The sequence below is a fragment of the Borostomias antarcticus genome (genome assembly GCF_949987555.1).
Source record: "Borostomias antarcticus genome assembly, chromosome: 5".
Lineage (NCBI taxonomy): Eukaryota > Metazoa > Chordata > Actinopteri > Stomiiformes > Stomiidae > Borostomias > Borostomias antarcticus.
Window position 1 is genome coordinate 2,048,939 of NC_140238.1, and position 18,803 is coordinate 2,067,741.

Consider the following 18,803-nt stretch of genomic DNA (forward strand, 5'->3'; position numbering starts at 1 on the left):
GTTTTCAAACAGCCTCAAAACCATGCCAACGCAGGATTGACCATGGCATTCAAACACAGAAGAGCACCTTGAGAATGAAAAGCATACCTTCATTCCCACAGAACAAATATCACATATGTGCTCAATTTGAGCTGTCAAAACACAAGCAAAAACATACTGTACACAAAAAGTGAGAGAGCTGCCCAAATGTGACAGGTTATGATGCAGTCCCATCTGTGAGCTAGCCAACGTTTAGACAAGCTGAAAAGAAAAAACGCCACGAAGAATGCGCTCAGCTGCGTTGACCCATGATAGCACAAACATGGCTTCTAGCCTTTCCTACTATTAAATGGTCCTGATCAATGGTCCTGATCATTATATAAACTCATTCAATGGCATGAACAGTGCTGACAAATCAATATCCTAGACAAAGCCTTATTTACGGGAAAAAGAAAAGACGTTAAAAATACATTTTTCAAGCGGTGAAGAAAAAAAAAAAAAAAAGACTATTTCGCTGATATTTAAAAACAGTTGAAAAGTATGAATAAGATCTCCACTATAGCGGTTATTAAAGTTAAACCGTTTTTTGTTTGGTGTGTCAGAGATGAACATTCTGAAGAGGCGCCGTGGCAACGACCGCTTTTGAAGAGAATCACCATCATCATCTTCATCATCATCCTCACTGGGTCTAATTTACATTCATTAGACTGAGAGGGGAGCATTTGGTGTCCTTTTTGTACTGAGTGAGAGAGAATGAGTGAGAGAGAGAGACAGAGTGTGTGTGTGTGTTGGCATGACTCTACTTTCTCGGAGTGTGAACAGCGTGTCTCTAGAGGAACAGGTGGAGAGCCAAGCCGCCCACACTTACCGTACGTACACACACTGTCTGACGTCACACACACACACACACACACACACACACACACACACACACTACCCCAACCACCTACACACGCGCGCACACACACACACACATACACACGCGCGCACACACGCACACACACACACTACCCCAACCACCTACACACACACACACACACACAACCGGCGCACTCACACAGATGAATATTCCTCTTCCAGCTCCGGTTCGCGGCTCCTAACGGTGAATCCGCCGGCGAGAGAAGCAGCGTTCTCTGGCGCGGCGCGTGACGGCGCCCTTTCTAGGGTGACAGGCGGCCTCTCCTGCTGACGCAGGTGGCGAGGTTGAGGTTGACTGTGAAGTCATGATGACAGGACTGCGTGGGCGCCCTGAGTCCATCACTCAGCAAGCGGAGGCGTCAGAGCAGGGCGTAGTTCCAATTTCCTTCTTTGGAGGTGTGTGTGTGTGTGTGTGTGTGTGTGTGTGTGTGCGCGCTTGTGTGTGTGTGTGTGTGTGTGTACTCACATACCTGGTGAAGGCTGTCATCAACACAGCCATCCAGGTTTCCACAAGAACAGGAGACATTGAGTCCAGGTCAAGGTTATACTAGTTGTTGCTTCCAGGGGGGGTCAAAGGTTAATGATGAAGGTTGTAAACTGTCATGTCATTCCCTCTTGTGTGGCACAATTTCGAAAGACAAACTTCTTGGTTATAATTCTAAGATTTCATGACTGTAGTTAGATTGTTGCTGATGAAGTTGTAGTCCTAGGTATTGATGTTGGGCTTTGTAGTACAAGGGCTGCCAATGGGAGTTGTAGTCCAAAAGGTTGACAATACAGGAAGACGATGTAGAAGTTGTAGTCCTGATGTAGTTCTCGATGTAGGCATACAGTAGGTCCGTCGTACCAGAGAGTGACGTTTAAGCACTGGGCGACGTTGGGAGTTGTAGTCCACGTACAGATGATGGGAGTTGTAGTCCTCTAGGTAGGCGGAGGTCCGTCGTAGCGGAGCATGATGTTGAAGGAGCGGGCGAAGTTGTTGGACAGGGAGCAGCTGGCTCCTTCGTCCATGAGGGGCAGGAGGAAGGCCAGGAGGAGCAGCGCGAGGAGGAGGAGCTGGAAGGGGAGCGCCACCCGACACACTCGGTACAGCAGGCCTGGACTCTTCTGCTGCCATGCAGAGAGATGTGGAGAGATGTTGGCACAGGAACATGGTACAGAAACACACCAGGAAACATACAGGCAAACACAACACCGAATGCATGCACAGCCATACACCGAAGACAACCAGAAACCTGCTCTACCCTACTTACGCATGCTTGTAACCAGTCAATTCTCATAAGTGAAGGTCATGCATGTGTGTGTGTGTGTGTGTGTGAGACCTCCAAGGTTCGAGCAATACAGAAAGCTTCTGAATTTGAATCCTAATTGAATTTTCCATTCCCAATGCGCCAATTTGCCGATGTGCCATGAAACAGGAATACTCAGAGAGGCGGGATTATAAATAAACTTTTCTGATACTGGAAGCTAAAGCTAAAACACACACACACACACGCGCGCACACACACACACACACACACACACAGCACAAAATGGCAAAAGGGGCAACTGTAAAACCAAACTACAACAACTAAAACATCATAAAAGTCTCCATCTGATCAAAGCCCAGATGTGTGTGTGAACGCGGAGCGGATCGGTCCGTGGTGCTGAGAGCTCTCCAGGCCCGGCGCTGTTCAAAAGAGCGAGAGAGAGAAAACCTCGCCCACTCCCTGGACCTCTCTGCCCTCCTCCGCCTCCTCTCTCTCCTCGCCTCGTCATCCACATCTCCCTTCGGAGAGTGAGAGGAGGAGGAGGAGGAGGAAGAGCGAGCGAGAGCCTCTCGACTGACGCCTCCATTTTCTAGCACTCAATCTAAAACCCACTTTCCATCACGTCCATCGCGAGCGGGTGAGAAACGGACGGTCTATTTGACGGACAGGCGCTCGGCGCCCCTGGATACGTAAATCAATCATTTGATGGGGGGTGCTAAGTCCATCAAGCACCGTTCACTGCACACAAAACCCTACCTGCTGTTTTTAGCCGGCGCTAAGTGACCGAAAGATAAAATAACGCTGGTATTTTAATGGGCGCGATAAGGATGATTGCGATGGTGCTGGTGATTATGATAATGGTCGTTATTATCATGATAAAGACTTTGGGGATGTTTGATAATGTGATTACTTGAAAGAAATTATCAAATGCATTCCATTAAGATATATAATAATGTATGTAGTAATGCATGATGTTGATCCAAAGGTTGTTTGAAATGGCTTATGGGACGCTTACAGGACGTACATAATCAATCAGTTTGTCTTATGGTACTTATCTACACGTAGGTTGATGTGTGGGTGTTGCCATGAGAGTGTGTGTCACCATGAGTGTGTGTGTGTGTCACCATGAGTGTGTGTGTGTCACCATGAGTGTGTGTGTGTGTCACCAGGGGAGGTTTATACTGGGGGAGTGAGAACACCTCGCTACCTACTCAGGACTCTGTTTCACACGGTCACACTTGTGTGTGTATGTGTGACACTGACCAGGTTAATGATACCATGAATTAATTGTGTGTACACTGGGCCATAGGTGAATGTGTGTGCGTGCGCGCCTGCGTGTGTGTGTGTGTGTGTGTGCAGTGTACCCTGTCTTCGCTCCTAGCAAAGAGGTGTTGGTGTTTCACTAATAAGCACTTGTAAACATTACAACCATAACTAATAACAGTCATCTTAACAGCATGAACGCCCCCATGCTGACAGATATACAGTGATAACTCCAGCAGACTACAGTGATAGTACCAGAAACATACTGTACACCGTCTGGTCTGTATAACATCTAGAAGTTCATCACATGGGAAATGGCCTCAAGTGAGCACTTATCATTAATCTTTTTTTATTTTTTAAGATATTTTTTTTAGGGCTTTTCAGCTTTTTAAAGGGACAGGACAGTTTAGAGAGACAGGAAACGTGGGAGAGAGAGGGGAGGACATGCGGCACAGGACCCGAGCCGGGAATCGAACCCGGGTCCGCCGCGCGAAGGACTAGCCTCCATAGGGGACGCGCCTTACCCGGTGATCTTAATCTTATTAATCTATAATAATCTATTAATCATTAATCTTAAGCACCTATTGTATTTATATTTTTTTGCTCTTGCACTTTGGCTTTAGTACTAGATTATGCTCTTAGTCACTTGTTTAGAAAGGAGATAGATGTGTGTGTTCTGGCGAGTAGTAGTATAGTGACTGCCAATGTTAAGTGCAATTATTGCAAGTCACTTGATAAAAGCGTCTGCTAAATCACTAATATAATGTAATGTAATATATCGAATTTACTAACTCCATACTGAAGAAGGTGTATCACAAACGGTACCAAATGGATAGAATAAAAAGTTAAGACTCAAGAGTTATGATCAACGGACATCCAACAATCTCTGTTTTACCACCGACTGTGATGAAGGAAGTCACATTCCTGCGCCTGACCACACGGCTGCTCAAATGTTTGTCAGAGGGTTGGCGTTGGCTACTGGAAGTGGACTTTACCCTGCATATTTTTAGCCTTCACTATGTATGCACCTGTCCCAGCCTCTCTGATGGACAGAACTGAGCTGAAGTTGAACCAAGATGGCCGACTCAGGGTCATCTTTATGTTTGGGTTGAGGTTAGGAGTAGATGAACCAGGAAGTGGTGCAGATGGGGAGGAAGGAAGGAGATTCCGCTCCAAATTGTCTTTAGTCAGTTTCTATAAGATCTTCCTCAGACAAAGGCCTGACCTCGACAATTAGGTACTTTTGGTGTGACCTCTCCCAAGTTCTAAACAGGGTTTTTCCTGGCTCAGAATGGGTCTTTGGGGGTGATGCGCACGCATTTTGGGGGGGAAACTTCAGTTTTATGCCGAGTATCCTACCAGGATATATAGGCCTATATTCTTTACTGTCGTTCTGACTGAGCTCACTTTTCACCATCGCAGGAAATCTCCCGACATGACACAAAATGGATATGAAGACAAAATGTTAAAGATACCGATAACCTGTCTATTAATGATCTTGTTTACTAGTGGTCCAAACCATGGACAATGCAAGAAAGAGGGATGGGCTGCACTTGAAACAAGCTATCAAACACATTTGGAGAGGATTTGAATTGCTATTTTTATTCTAAATTTTTAGCATTTTGGCACTGCTGATTTTCCTTCGGCTCTGGCTAAAATCTCTTTAGGCGAGCGCCGAAAAATCCTCTATGCAGGAAAAAAACCTGCTACATCAAAATTCAGATGTGGAGGAATGTTGTGAATGCTTAGCAGCCCTCCTAGTGAGCTAGGGGAGGTAACGAGGGGGCGTGGCATTCTTTAATCCCCCCTTCCTAACCCACTGGGCCTCCGAATGAACTGGAGCTCGTTGGAGAGTTAGGGCACGCCTGAGTTGGTGGCAGTCTTGGACGGTCAGACGAGTGGCTCTCTGGGAGCTTAAAGACCTCCTGGGTGTTGTAGCCCAAGAGCCGCTCTACGCCCTCAAAGAGATTTTGAACACGAGATTTAAAGAGATTTGACGTGAATGGGTTTGCTGGGTAGGGGGTATTGTGTGATGCTGGTGCAAGTCATTCGCTGCACTCAATGTTATGTTGGTTCAGGAACTGATAAAACAGCAGACTGAGTGCTCAAGTGGGTTGAGGGAGGTGAACCAAGATGGTGCTCTTTAGCAGGGAGTCATAATACCATGGGAAATAAAAAACTAAGGCAGCTCTTCTGGTATAAAATTAAAAAGCCTTTATTCTTGAGCTAGTTCATGATGACACATTTAAAAATGTCTACATGTTTCAGCCAAGAGGCGTTCGTCAGGGCCTGATCATCATGAACTAGCCCAATAATAAAGGCTTTTTAATTGTGTACCAGAAGAGCTGCCTTAGTTTTTTCTTTTCCATGCTATTATGTCGGTTCAGGATTTGAAGGAGGACTGAATATTTCAAACTGAAAGAAGGTAAAGGAATATAACATCTGAGGGTTGCTGATGTCCAGCCAGCGATGACCGGTGAAGGTGACCAGCGCTTGGCGGCGGTACCTTTCGTGTTTCTGTGTTCTCCTGTTGTCCTGCACTGACACCCTGGGTGAGACATAAAACATGGACATCAATCAGACACGTGCACCATACTTCTCTTCTCAGTGCTGTAAGAGATGAAGGCAGTTGTCCACTGATGTTACACTGCCATCTTGTGGTGAAAAGAGAGTCGTGCACAACGCAGTATAATCCCGTTGGCATGAGATAGAGGCGTAACAGTTACATATGGGAAAGACGGCAATGTCAGACTGCAGTTTGGAATTTAAATAAAAGTGAGAATTTAAAATTAATATGTTGTTTTGACAATTTCAGTGCCAGTGTTGTGTCTCTATATCTATGTGTATATCACTGAATGTGGAATGCTCTTCAGCGCCCTCTGTTGGTCAATCCCTTCCACTACGCTCACCTTAATGTTTAACTGGGCTTTGATGTCTCCCACATCCTTCAGTTTGGACTTGTAGAGCATCCAGCGGTACCGGAGCTCCTCCAGGCCCACATCCTCCAGGCCAGGTTCTGACCCGGTCATGACCCCTGACCCGGCCCTGGTGCACTGGCCCCCCTGCAGCAGGAGCTGGAACTGTTCCTGACCCCAGCTCACCCTTGACCTCAAGGTCTGGAGAGAGAGAGAGGGAGGGAGGGAGGGAGGGAGGGAGGGAGAGAGGGAGAGGGAGGGAGTGAGAGAGAGAGAGAGAGAGAGAGAGAGAGGGAGGGAGGGAGAGAGAGGAGAGAGAGAGAGGGAGAGGGAGGGAGAGAAAGGGAGGGAGGGAGAGAGGAGAGAGAGAGATAGTGAGAGAGAGGAGAGAGGGAGGGAGAGACAGAGAGAGGAGAGAGAAAGAGAGAGAGAGAGGGAGGGAGAGAGAGAGGGAGAGGAGAGAGAGAGATGAAAATAGAGAATTGGAGAGAGAGTGACAGAAGAGGGATGAGGAAGGAGAGGATAAGGATTAATGTCAAACAAAATACTTGCAAATCCTGTTTCATGTGTAAGGTAAGCTAAGAGAGGTGTTGATGTTTGATCAGAGGCCAAGGACTTATCCAAATTCAACAAGCCTCACAAAGAATATGAGATAAGCATGCAATCACAATCCATTACAATCTGTCCTGTCAGTGTATCATTTGTTGATCTTTGCTGAATACACACAAATAAATGTAATCCTTTATCTCCATTGAAATACATTGCATTGTTCGTGCTCAAACAAACATCTCCGTCTCCCACAATCCCTTTCTGTGTTAACTGCATCCTCTTTTGATTGGTTTATACACCCGACACCTACAGTACATCCCTCCCAACTACAAACAGTCTCTCTGTCTGTCTGAGAAGAGAAGAGTGGTCCACACGTTTGAATAGCTCCCAGTTAGATTTTAGTAAAGCACAACATGACAAAGGCCACGTCGGCCCAAACATTGGGCTTCTTTATTGCAGCTATTTAAACAGTACGGACTTCCCTTCTCTTATCGAATTAAGAGTAAATACGTTTACAAACAAACTCCATATTGAAGAAGGTATTGTATCAAAAACGGTACCAAATGGGATAGAATAAAAAGTTAAGACTCAAGAGTTATGATCCAACAATCTCTGGTTTACCACTGAAGGTGACGATATCTTTTTTTAAGTTATATTTTTTGGTCGAGCACCTGTTACCTTTCATTCTTGGTGTGTGTGCATTTCTCTGCTGCTCATACACTTGCCAGAGCCTTACTCTGAAGCCACAGCAGGAGCTAGGAGCTCTGCTGCTCACAGAATATTCCAGAGATGAGATTCAAACTTGGCAGAAAGTTGTAGTGAACTAAGCTTTATATGACAGGCAGCTCTAAAATATGATCAATTATTTGTCACTATGGTAGATAAATCAAACCAGACAACTGAAAATGTAATTAGAAATATAGCTCTAAAACGTAAGCCCCAGACGCACTGGAAGAGTCTGACGCTGGCGTTTTGAAGTACGCCAGTTGTTTTAAATGGCCGCTCACGCACCAAAAGCGTTTTGAGGCGAGTCAAACCGCCTTGACGCTTCTACTCCGAACTTGTTTACATTTTGGAGCGTCAAATTGGGACAAATCAATCTAAATTAAATCAGCTCCCTATCAGCAGCGTCAACTGAGGCGAGTCAATTGACTCTTCCAGTGCGTTTGGGGCTTTAAGAGGATCAGATATAGATCTTCTACAGACAGAATGCCAATTTAATTATCAAGTATGTTTCATCAGGTTGTTTTTTTTCTGCTCAATGATTTCATCAGTGCAGGGAGTCCCCGGAGGTCCCCGTTTGAAAAAATAAAATATGTTTTCCCGATTGGAAAAAAAATATTGCTATACTCAGACTCAGATTCTGTATTTGGTCACATACAACCACGTCACCGGCAACATTTTAAAAATATCTAACAAATATTTAATAATATTTAAAAAATATCTAACAAATCAAAAAAATCCTCACTCCAACACTTGCTGAAAGCTGAGAAACTGCGCTTTCTAGTATTATAGGGAAAATCCAATTAATATTCAAAATGTTGTCAGTGTATTTTCAGGGTTAAAAGGGTTAAGAAAAATGTTCAGTCAGTCACTGGGAAATGTTCAGTCAGTCACTGGGAAATGTTCAGTCAGTCACTGGGAAATGTTCAGTCAGTCACTGGGAAATGTTCAGTCAGTCACTGGGAAATGTTGCTTCTGGCTCCAGGATGTGTTCATTACTGATACCTACAATGAGTACACAGCTGTATTGGTTGTGTACAGCCCTACCAAAGGAAAACATACATCTTTAAAAATAATATCTCTTGGTCTGGCTGAGAAATGACACATACACAGTAGTGCAGTTAACAAGCACTTAACCATACATGCCCTGTGTCCTGTGCTACCACACTCTCACATTCTCATTATCTATTATATTCTTTCCACATTCTCCTCCTCCCTGGCTGCTGCTAAAGCTGCTTTCTTCTGCTCTAAAATCCTAACCTCTGCTTCCAATCCTAAAAACCTCTTTGAAACCTTCTCTTCACTCCTCCCGCCCCCACCTCCTACTCCCAACTCCTCCCTCCTCCCTGAGGATTTCGCCAACTTCTTTGACGAGAAAGTTAACGATATCAGATCCTCTTTCCCCCCTCCCCCGGTCAACGCTCCGTGCACCAACCTCACCCTCTCTCCCCTCTCCACTCCCCCCCTCCTCTCCACGCCCCACCTTATCCCACTTTTCCCCCCTCTCCCCCAACGAGGCCCTCAACCTTGTAACATCTAACCGCCCCACCACGTGCTCCCTAGACCCTGTTCCCTCGACTCTCCTTCAGTCTGTTGCACCCGAACTCCTTCCCTTCCTAAACCACCTCATCAACGCATCTCTTGTATCAGGATGCTTTCCCTCTGCTTTCAAGACTGCCAGAGTCACCCCCCTCCTGAAGAAACCATCTCTCAACCCCTCTGATGTCAAAAACTACAGACCGGTTTCCCTTCTATCCTTTCTATCTAAAACACTTGAACGTGCCAACTGTCTTCGTATCTCCACCGCCTGGACTACTGCAACTCCCTCCTTGCTGGGGCCCCGGTGGCAGCCATTAAACCCCTGGAACTTGTCCAGAAAGCTGCAGCTCGCCTGGTGTTCAACCACCCCAAGTTCTCCCACACAACTTCCCTCCTCCGTTCTCTACACTGGCTCCCTGTAGCGGCTCGCATCCAGTTTAAAACTGTGGTACTAGACTACAGGGCAATGGACGATTGACACGGTCACGGCTCTTCTCTGTCCTGGCCCCATGGTCACGGCTCTTCTCTGTCCTGGCCCCGCAGTGGTGGAACGAACTGCTCACTGATGTCAGGACAACAAACAACATCTTTCATCGCAGGCTCAAAACTCTTCTCTTCAAGAAGTACTACAACAATCCTCCCTCCTAAGCACTTATTGTATTTTAGATTGCTATTCTTGCACTTTGCCTTCAGCACTACCTGTAGATTATGCTCTTAGTCACTTTTTCACGTTCATGTTTTAGAAAGGAGATGCACTTGTGAGTTCTGGCACGTAGTAGTACATTGGCTTTTCCTACGTTAAATGCAATTATTGTTAGTCACTTTGGATAAAAGCGTCAGCTAAATGACTAATGTAATGTAATGTAATGTACTACAATACAGTATATTCTACAAAGACATTAGAAAGTAAGAGCCGTGCACCAACCTTGAGTGTGCCCTTCCTGATCTTCAGCTCTTTAGTGCTCAGCGACCCCTTGACCTTTAGTATTCCTAAGAGCAGCTCCGTCTCCCTCTGTAGCCAGGCCTCGAACGCCCGCCTCCTCTCCTCAAACTCAGCTGAGCTCAAAGCGCTCCCCTGGCTCGTCTGTAGGACACCCTAAAAAAATACAACGGCATTAGCTTAGCAGCCAAAGGCTATGTTCTCCTAAAGCTGAAGTGTGCTGGTAGATGTAGTTTTTTTGCTTCCCTCTGGAATATGTAGGGGTGGGACCTATGCCCACCCTCCCATGTTCTCTGTAAAGCGCATTGTGTTGCCTCTGTGGATGAAATGCGCTCTACAAATAAAGTTTGATTTGATTTGATTTATCCGGCTCACAGAGCAGATCGGATTCTGAGACAATCTGTGAACTTGTAAGTTGGGGCGGCTGTAGCTCAGTTGGTAGAGCGGGTCGTTCAATGATCGAAGGGTCAGCGGTTCGAATCCCAGCTCCGATTGTCCATATGTCGAAGTGTCCTTGAGCAAGACACCTAACCCCAAATTGCTCCCAATGAGCAGGTTAGCACCTTGCATGGCAGCTACCGCCATTGGTGTGTGAATGGGTGAATGAGAGGCCATTGTAAAGCGCTTTGAGTGCCGCTAAGGTGGAAAAGCGCTATATAAGTGCAGTCCATTTACCATTTAAGTGTCAAGGACAAGAAAGAAACAGAGGAATGACAGAAAGACATTCCCTGGTGACGTCCGAGACACTTCTCTTACCGTCAGGTGTTGAGGTGATCCACGTTCAGGGCTCCGTCGTGACGACAGCTTTAACCCCTCCATGCCCGAATCCTTCCTGACGGGGGTGAACGCTCCTCCTTCTCCCAATCGCTCTCCTCCTCTCCTCTCCTCCTCCTCTCCTAGGCGTCCCCCTCTGTAGCTGCTTCCGCTCCCACGACCGTAACCCACATCCACGGCCGCTATCGGTTCGACCGCGCCTCTTGACCGCTGCTCATCCACCCACTCTCCGGTTCGACCGCTGGACGTGGAGACCCCCGCGCCCCCCCCTGCGCCCCCCCCGGCGTGGGGGCCTCTCGCCCCCCTGAGGACTCCCGTGGTGTCCTCCAGGGCCTCGCCCTCTCCACCTCCAACCAGAAGGTGACCCCCTCCCCGGACTAACGAGTCGACCTCTTCCATGCCTGAGCTGCGCCCGGCCCTCCCCCCCTCCCCGCTCCCTCCCGCCCTCCCCCCTCTGAGGCTGACCACGCCCACTAGTCGAGGCGGACTTTCGCCAAACGCACGCTGTTCGCTCGCCTGCATCAGTGAACCGCCCGTAGCGCCCGAGTGACCCTCGAACCCGCCCTGGGCCCACAAGCCCTGACCCTTACCCAAGCCCTCGCCAGCCCGGCTACTCGCCCCTCCCCCTTCCTCCAGCCCCGCCCCCGCGGCGCTCTCATAGGCCGAAGCACCGTGGCCCCCCTGCCGGCTCTCTCCTTCCCCGCGGAGGAGCTCCCTGTCTGGGCTTCCACGGTCCCCGCTCTGGCCTCTGACCCTCGCTCTCTGGAGGTCCACGGAGCTGTGGCTGTTCAGGAGCCTGGGAGCAGAACAGCACAGACAGAGAGCATGATGGGAGAGAGAGCGTGAAGGGAGAGAGAGCGCGAAGGGAGAGAGAGAGCGTGAAGAGAGAGAGGAGGAGAAAGGCAGGTAGTGACTAAAGATGGCAGTGTTTGAAGATGGGTTTATTGGTAACACTTTACAATAAGGGTACATTAATAAGCATTAGTTAATTAATTAACATTAGTAACCTAACCTAACCCTAAATAAGCATTAGTTAAAAGTGAAGGCTAATTGGGATTCCGGGAAATTTCAACGACACGGCGGAAGACGACACAAAAATGACGCCAGCAAAGCGGAACGTTCTTATCAATGAATCGACTATCGTTTGTTAAGGTTAACAGTTATCGATGAATGAAACTCCTTGAAATGTGCAACCCTAGCTCTAACATTTCACTCTTAATGTCCCGGCGGGCGGTGATGGTGAGAGCACCTGTACAGGTTGAGGCTGAGGTCGTGGAGCGCCATCCAGGACTCCCGCAGGCGCCGCATGTCCCCCAGGATGTGCACCCTGCCCTCCTCGGAGGTCCTCTCCAGCACCCCCTGGCCCTGCGCCTCCATCTGGTGCAGCTGCAGCTCCTTCTCTGGGAACTCGCCCAGCGCCCTCTGCAGGGCAGGAGGAGAAGGGACAGGCAGGGCAGTTATGGTTTCATGCTAGTTTAGCGTGTAAAGACAAATCCTTATTACAATGAGTACTGACAGTTAAAAATAATAATAATAATAATAATAAAATAAATAAAAATTATTAAACCTTTATTTTACCAGGAAAGTCCTATTGAGACAGAGGTCTTTTACAAAGGAGCCACAAAGAGTTTCAATACAGATAATTCAGTACAAACACATTAAGAGCACATAAAAACACAGCATTACTAATGTAATTACTAACTAACTAATTACTAATGCCATTAGCACACACCATCAAAACACCAACAGGGCACAAATATAGTTAAAGCTAACCTTCTCTGAAGAGCATCTGGTTGCGATGATTCAATCGCTAATTCAATGTTTCTATAGTTTTACATTTGTAACGTTAGACTAACGATTACTGTATCTGTCAACTCAGAGACATTAAGCAGGAAGAGACCCTTGTTTGATGGTGGGGGTGCAATAACGGACACAACACCCGCATGGCATGCTGGGTAGCCGCTACCTCGGCCTCGTGCTGCCTGCTGTCCAGACTCCACTCCCCAGACGGGCTGCAGTAGGACTCCAGCTTCTGCCTCATGATCATCAGCCACTTCTCCACGTTCAGCAGGCTCTCGTGGAACGCCTCGTGCTCGCCCACGCACTCCTCGCTCTCCGTCACCTTCGACTGGCACACGCGCACGCACACACGCACGTGCACACACACACACACACACACACGTGCGCGCAGACAGATAGAATAAAATGAACACACACACGCATACACAGAGAATAAAATGACCACACACACACACACACACAATAAAATGAATGCACACTAACACTTTCCTCCCCCTGCATTTTCCCATAAGCAAGCATGCACACACACACACACACACACACGCACACAGAATAAAATGAACACACACACACACACACACACACACACAATAAAATGAATGCACACTAACACTTTCCTCCCCCTGCATTTTCCCATAAGCAAGCATGCACACACACACACACACACGCACACAGAATAAAATGAACACACACAAACACACTCCCCCTCATTTTCCCATACGCAAGCATGCATACACACAGTCACACACACACACATAGAATAAAATGAACACCCCCGCCCCCCCTCCCAATTTCCCATACGCAAGCACACACACACACACACACACACACACACACACACACACACACACACACACGCCGCTGGTCCCCACCCTGACGTGCTTGTAGAGGGTCCTCCAGTCTGCGTAGAGCCTCTCAAACTGGGTCCTGTTGGTGTGACTGGACGACACCAGCGTCTCCAGGGCCGCGAGGTCAGCCTCGCACTCCTCCAGGTCCTTCCTGGTCACCTGGGGGTCACAGAGGGGTCACAGAGGGGTCACAGAGGGGTCACAGAGGGGGTCAGAGAGGGGGGATCACAGAGGGGGTCAGAGAGGGGGTCACAGAGGGGCTCACAGAGGGAAGAAACAGGCTTCAGATACCCTCCATACAGGCATATGTTAGAAATGGAAGTAGTTAAAGAAATATCCATAAAGCAGTGCTCTCCCTACTTAACAGTCTGAGAGATGAGCTCGATGCCATCATAAACGCAGCTGCAGTAACGGTATTGGCACCAGGAAAGACCTGCATCATCTCTGGCCCTTTCTCCTCCCCCCGGTATGGTGATGCCAAATATAGTAGGATCCGTCAGCTCCACATCTGGCTGAAAGGCTACTGCTGCCAGTTGAAGCTTCCCTTCATAGATAATTTTACCACGTTTTGGAACCACTCGGACCTCTTCGCCAGGGACGGCCTCCATCCTAGTAGGTCAGGTGCCCGTCTGCTCAGTATGAATATGGACCTGACGCTGAGATCCTCCAGCGTCTGATGTGGGGTTAGCCTGACCCGTCTCAACCAGCCTACTGCCAAACATAAACCTCCTGTACCCGCGGGTCGGGCTACACCAGCTCCATCTCACCAGCGCCCCACCATAGACCTTGATTCCCTGCCCCTCACTGAGACCTGGCATAGCGACGTTTATACTTCTATAAAAAAATTCTGCCCACCTATATATGCCATTCAGCGAATTATCTCCCACCGCACCCCTATTACCATAATGAAACAGTCAGGTGGATCTAATATAAAAAACCTGATATCCGTCCCAGTGAATATACCATCCAGGCCTACTAGACAGGCGAGCCAGCCCTTTTCTCCGGAAGCTATTTCAATGGCGATCCTGAATGTCAGGTCCCTACCAAGAATGTCAGGTCCCTACCAAGCAAAACCTTTCTCATTAATGATCTTATATGTGAACGTAAATTAGACTGTATGTTCCTAACTGAAACCTGGCTAAATATAAATGGACCAGCAGCCCTCATTGAAGCCTCTCCTCCTAACTATAGCTTTTTTCAATCTATCAGAAGTGGGAAAAAAGGTGGAGGTACAGCCACCATAGCTACAGATGCCCTCAGCTGCAGGACCATCTCCTTTGATGATTTCGCCTCTTTTGAATACCATGCTATTGTCCTAAAATGCCAGCCCCCAGTTCTGGCAGTAACCGTGTATAGGCCTCCCAAACAATGCTCTGCCTTCTCTACAGAATTTTCAGAACTCCTGTCCATCATCCATACAAACTATGATAAGATTATCATCACTGGAGATTTCAACATACACGTAGACACTGAGGCGGACTCGAAAGCTAGGGACTTTATCAACCTCCTAAACTCCATGGATTTTACCCAACATATCTCTGAGCCAACCCACAACCACGGCCACACCCTTGATCTAGTTATTACTAAGGGCCTGACTATCACTGTTTCCTCTATTAGTGACCTCGCTCTCTCCGACCATTTCTGTATCTTCTTCACTGCATTGGTTCCTAAAGTCAAAAGTAGTACTGAGCGCTTTATCAAAAAACGTTATCTTACCTCTGCAGTAGCCGATAGCTTTAGAGAAATAATGACCACAAACAATTTATCAACTCCAGAAGTGGGGCCCTTAGGACATATTGAAGACTTGGCGACCACCTTTAACACCAGAGTAAGGGCAGCCTTGGATTCTGTAGCACCTATTAAACTGAAAAGGATCACAACCAATAATAAAGCTCCATGGCGAAATAAGGAAACATATCAACTAAAGAGAACCTGCAGAAGCTCGGAGCGTATATGGCGAAAAACCAAGCTACAGGTCCACCATGATATTCTCAAAGATCATCTCTCTGCTTTTAATAAAGCAATAAGAAATGCAAGGAAAGACCACTTCTCAAAATTGATATCTATCAATCGAAATAATTCAAGAGTGCTCTTCTCAACAATTGATAGCCTAATAAACCCTGCCGTAAAAACACCAGATAACCTGCTCTCTACCTCCAAATGTGAGGAATTTGCAGCTTACTTCAGAGATAAGATTATGAATATTAGGAGAAATATCACCCAGGAAAGGCCATGCATCCCGTTTACAGATCCTCTCCCTCCATGCAATGGACATATGAGCCTGTTTACACTGATTGACACAGAAATGTTGAGGAAAGTAGTATCCAAACTCAAAACATCCACATGCCTGCTGGATCCCATCCCCACCGATTTTTTCAAAACAATTTTTGACTCTGTATCCTATGACATTTTATCCATTGTTAATGACTCCCTATCTACAGGTGTCTTCCCACCAATACTTAAAACTGCTCTGGTGAGACCCGTACTGAAGAAAAACAACTTAGACACTTTAGTTTTTAGCAATTTTAGACCAATCTCCAACCTTCCCTTTTTGAGTAAAATTCTGGAAAAAATAGTTTTCAAACAGATTAATGATTTCCTAGCTACAAGTTGTACCCTTGACCTTTTCCAGTCCGGCTTCCGCGCCCATCATAGCACAGAGACGGCATTAGTCAAAGTTGTAAATGACCTCAGAATTAATGCTGACTCCAAAGAGCTTTCTGTCCTCGTCCTCCTGGACCTGAGTGCAGCCTTTGATACTATAGATCATGCAATCCTCATCGAAAGACTGGAAAAGTGGGTTGGCCTCTCTGGTCCAGTCCTAAATTGGCTTAAGACCTATCTAACCGGTCGGGATTTCTTCGTCGCCCTCGGTGATTATAGCTCAGGAAAGATCCCAATGACCTGTGGGGTGCCCCAAGGATCGATCCTAGGACCTCTACTCTTCAGCCTGTACATGCTGCCCCTTGGCAGTGTCATCAGGAGGCACAACATTAGCTACCATAGCTACGCAGATGATACCCAACTCTATATTTCTGTAACACCCAGTAATTACAGCTTGGTTGACTGCCTTGTCAAGTGTACTACAGATATAAATTTATGGATGTCACATAATTTCCTCCAACTAAACCAGGGCAAAACAGAAGTACTGATCATTGGAGAAAAAGCTGAAAGAGAGAAACTAGCTGCGCACTTAAAAACTCTGAAAATTGACACCAATTGCCAGGCTAAAAACCTAGGTGTCATACTTGACTCAGATCTTAATTTTGAAAACCACATAAAGAATATTACAAAGACATCTTTCTACCACCTAAGGAACATTGCCAAGGTGCAACCCTTTCTCTCTCAGGCTGACACCGAAAGATTAATGCATGCTTTCATCACAAGCAGGCTGGACTACTGCAATGCTCTACTATCAGGCCTACCAAAGAAAGCAATCTCTAAGCTACAAATGATACAGAATGCTGCAGCACGAGTCCTCACTAAGACTAGACGAAGGGCACACATCACACAAGCCTTAAAATCACTACACTGGTTACCAGTCAACTCTAGAATAGACTTTAAAATACTACTACTAGTCTATAAATCTCTCCACAATCACTCACCAGAATATATTTCAAACATGCTTGTTAAGTACATGCCCAACAGACCACTCAGATCCTCAGGTACTGAACTCTTAACAGTTCCAAAAGCCAGGACCAAGAAACACGGAGAGGCAGCTTTTAGTTTCTATGCCCCCAACCTCTGGAACACCCTACCGGAGTGCCTAAGAAGGGCCGAAACAACGGAGGTCTTCAAGCGAGACCTCAAGACATACCTTTTCGACCTAGCCTACAATCACTAGCTAGGAACTTGAGACACAGAAAGGCAGCCTCAAACCTACCTGTGAATCCTCTATATACATTGGTCCAGTAGATGCCCCACTGTCGCCCGCAGACAATAGTTACCCCCGTGTCAGTTGTGGATGTTGTAGTACCTAGTTAACACACACGTACACACAGACACACACCAGTCCACACCCAGCTTAGGCCTGGACCTGGGCCCAGTTCCCTTTCCCCTCACCCTACCCCGGGTCCGTATCCTTTTCCCACCCCCAACCCTACCCCTGACCCCTACCTCTAACTGGACCCAGGCACACCTACACTCACGCTCACACACATACAGACATACACCAGTCCTGGGCTCAGATCCCCTCCCCCTCACCCTAACCCGGGTCCGTATCCTCTTCCTACCCCCCACCCTACCCCTGACCCCTGCCTCTATCTGGGCCCAGGCACGCACACACACACACACACACATTAGTGTTTGCCACACCTCTCCCATGATGCTCTTATCCTTTCCTGCTCTAAAAATGTAGTTTGATGTAATGTATTGCTCTATATATGGCTCTGTGTGCTACTAACCCTGCTCTGCCTCCCCTCTCCCTAGTGCCTCTCTCTCTCCCTCCTATCTTCTAACCAGGTCCAGTGGATGCCCCACTGTCACCAGCAGACCACCCTGAGACCGATAGATACCCCTGTGTCTGCTGCAGATGTCGTAACAAATTAGTTAACACACACACACGTACACACAGACATACAACAGTCCACTTTAGGCCTGGGCCCAGTACCCCTACCCCTCACCCTAACCCGGGTCCGTATCCTCTTCCTACCCCAACCCTAACCCAGACCCCTGCCTCTACCTGGACCCAGGCACACTCACACACACACTGACATACACCAGTCCTGGGCTCAGATCCCCTTCCCCTCACCCTAACCCGGGTCCGTATCCTTTTCCTACCCCCCACCCTACCCCAACCCCTGCCTCTATCGGGGCCCAGGCACGCACACACACACACACACACACATTAGTGTTTGCCACACCTCTCCCATGATGCTCTTAGCCTTTCTTGCTCTGAAAATGTAGTTTGACGTAATGTATTGCTCTATATATGGCTCCGTGTGCTACTAACCCTGTTCTGCCTCCCCTCTCCCTAGTGCCTCTCTCTCTCCCTCCTATCTTCTAACCAGGTCCAGTGGATGCCCCGCTGTCGCCAATGGACCACCCTGAGTCCGATGGATGCCCCTGTATCTGCTGCAGATGTCGTAGCAAATTAGTTAACACACACACACACACAGACATACAACAGTCCACTTCCGGCCTTAGGCCTGGGTCCAGTACCCCCTTCCCCTCACCCTACCCCGGGTCCGTATCCTCTTCCTACCCCAACCCTACCCCTGACCCCTGCCTCTACCTGGACCCAGGCACACTCACACACACACTGACATACACCAGTCCTGGGCTCAGATCCCCTTCCCCTCACCCT

The 18,803-nt window shown here is 47.6% G+C and overlaps 1 protein-coding gene across 1 annotated transcript in view; it reads right to left on the reverse strand.

Moving 5' to 3' along the window:
• Nucleotides 1-1,422: 1,422 nt before the first annotated feature.
• Nucleotides 1,423-18,803, reverse strand: part of syne3 (spectrin repeat containing, nuclear envelope family member 3) — a 29,021-nt gene continuing 11,640 nt past the window's right edge. Inside the window, exons 12-19 of the mRNA XM_084438348.1 lie at nt 13,523-13,657; nt 12,817-12,978; nt 12,100-12,272; nt 10,833-11,646; nt 10,062-10,232; nt 6,320-6,526; nt 5,917-5,958; nt 1,423-2,007 (exon numbers count right to left, since the gene is read on the reverse strand). Of these exons, the coding sequence (XP_084294474.1) occupies nt 1,819-2,007; nt 5,917-5,958; nt 6,320-6,526; nt 10,062-10,232; nt 10,833-11,646; nt 12,100-12,272; nt 12,817-12,978; nt 13,523-13,657 (1,893 nt within the window). The 3' untranslated portion in view covers nt 1,423-1,818. The remainder of the gene's footprint in view (nt 2,008-5,916; nt 5,959-6,319; nt 6,527-10,061; nt 10,233-10,832; nt 11,647-12,099; nt 12,273-12,816; nt 12,979-13,522; nt 13,658-18,803) is intronic.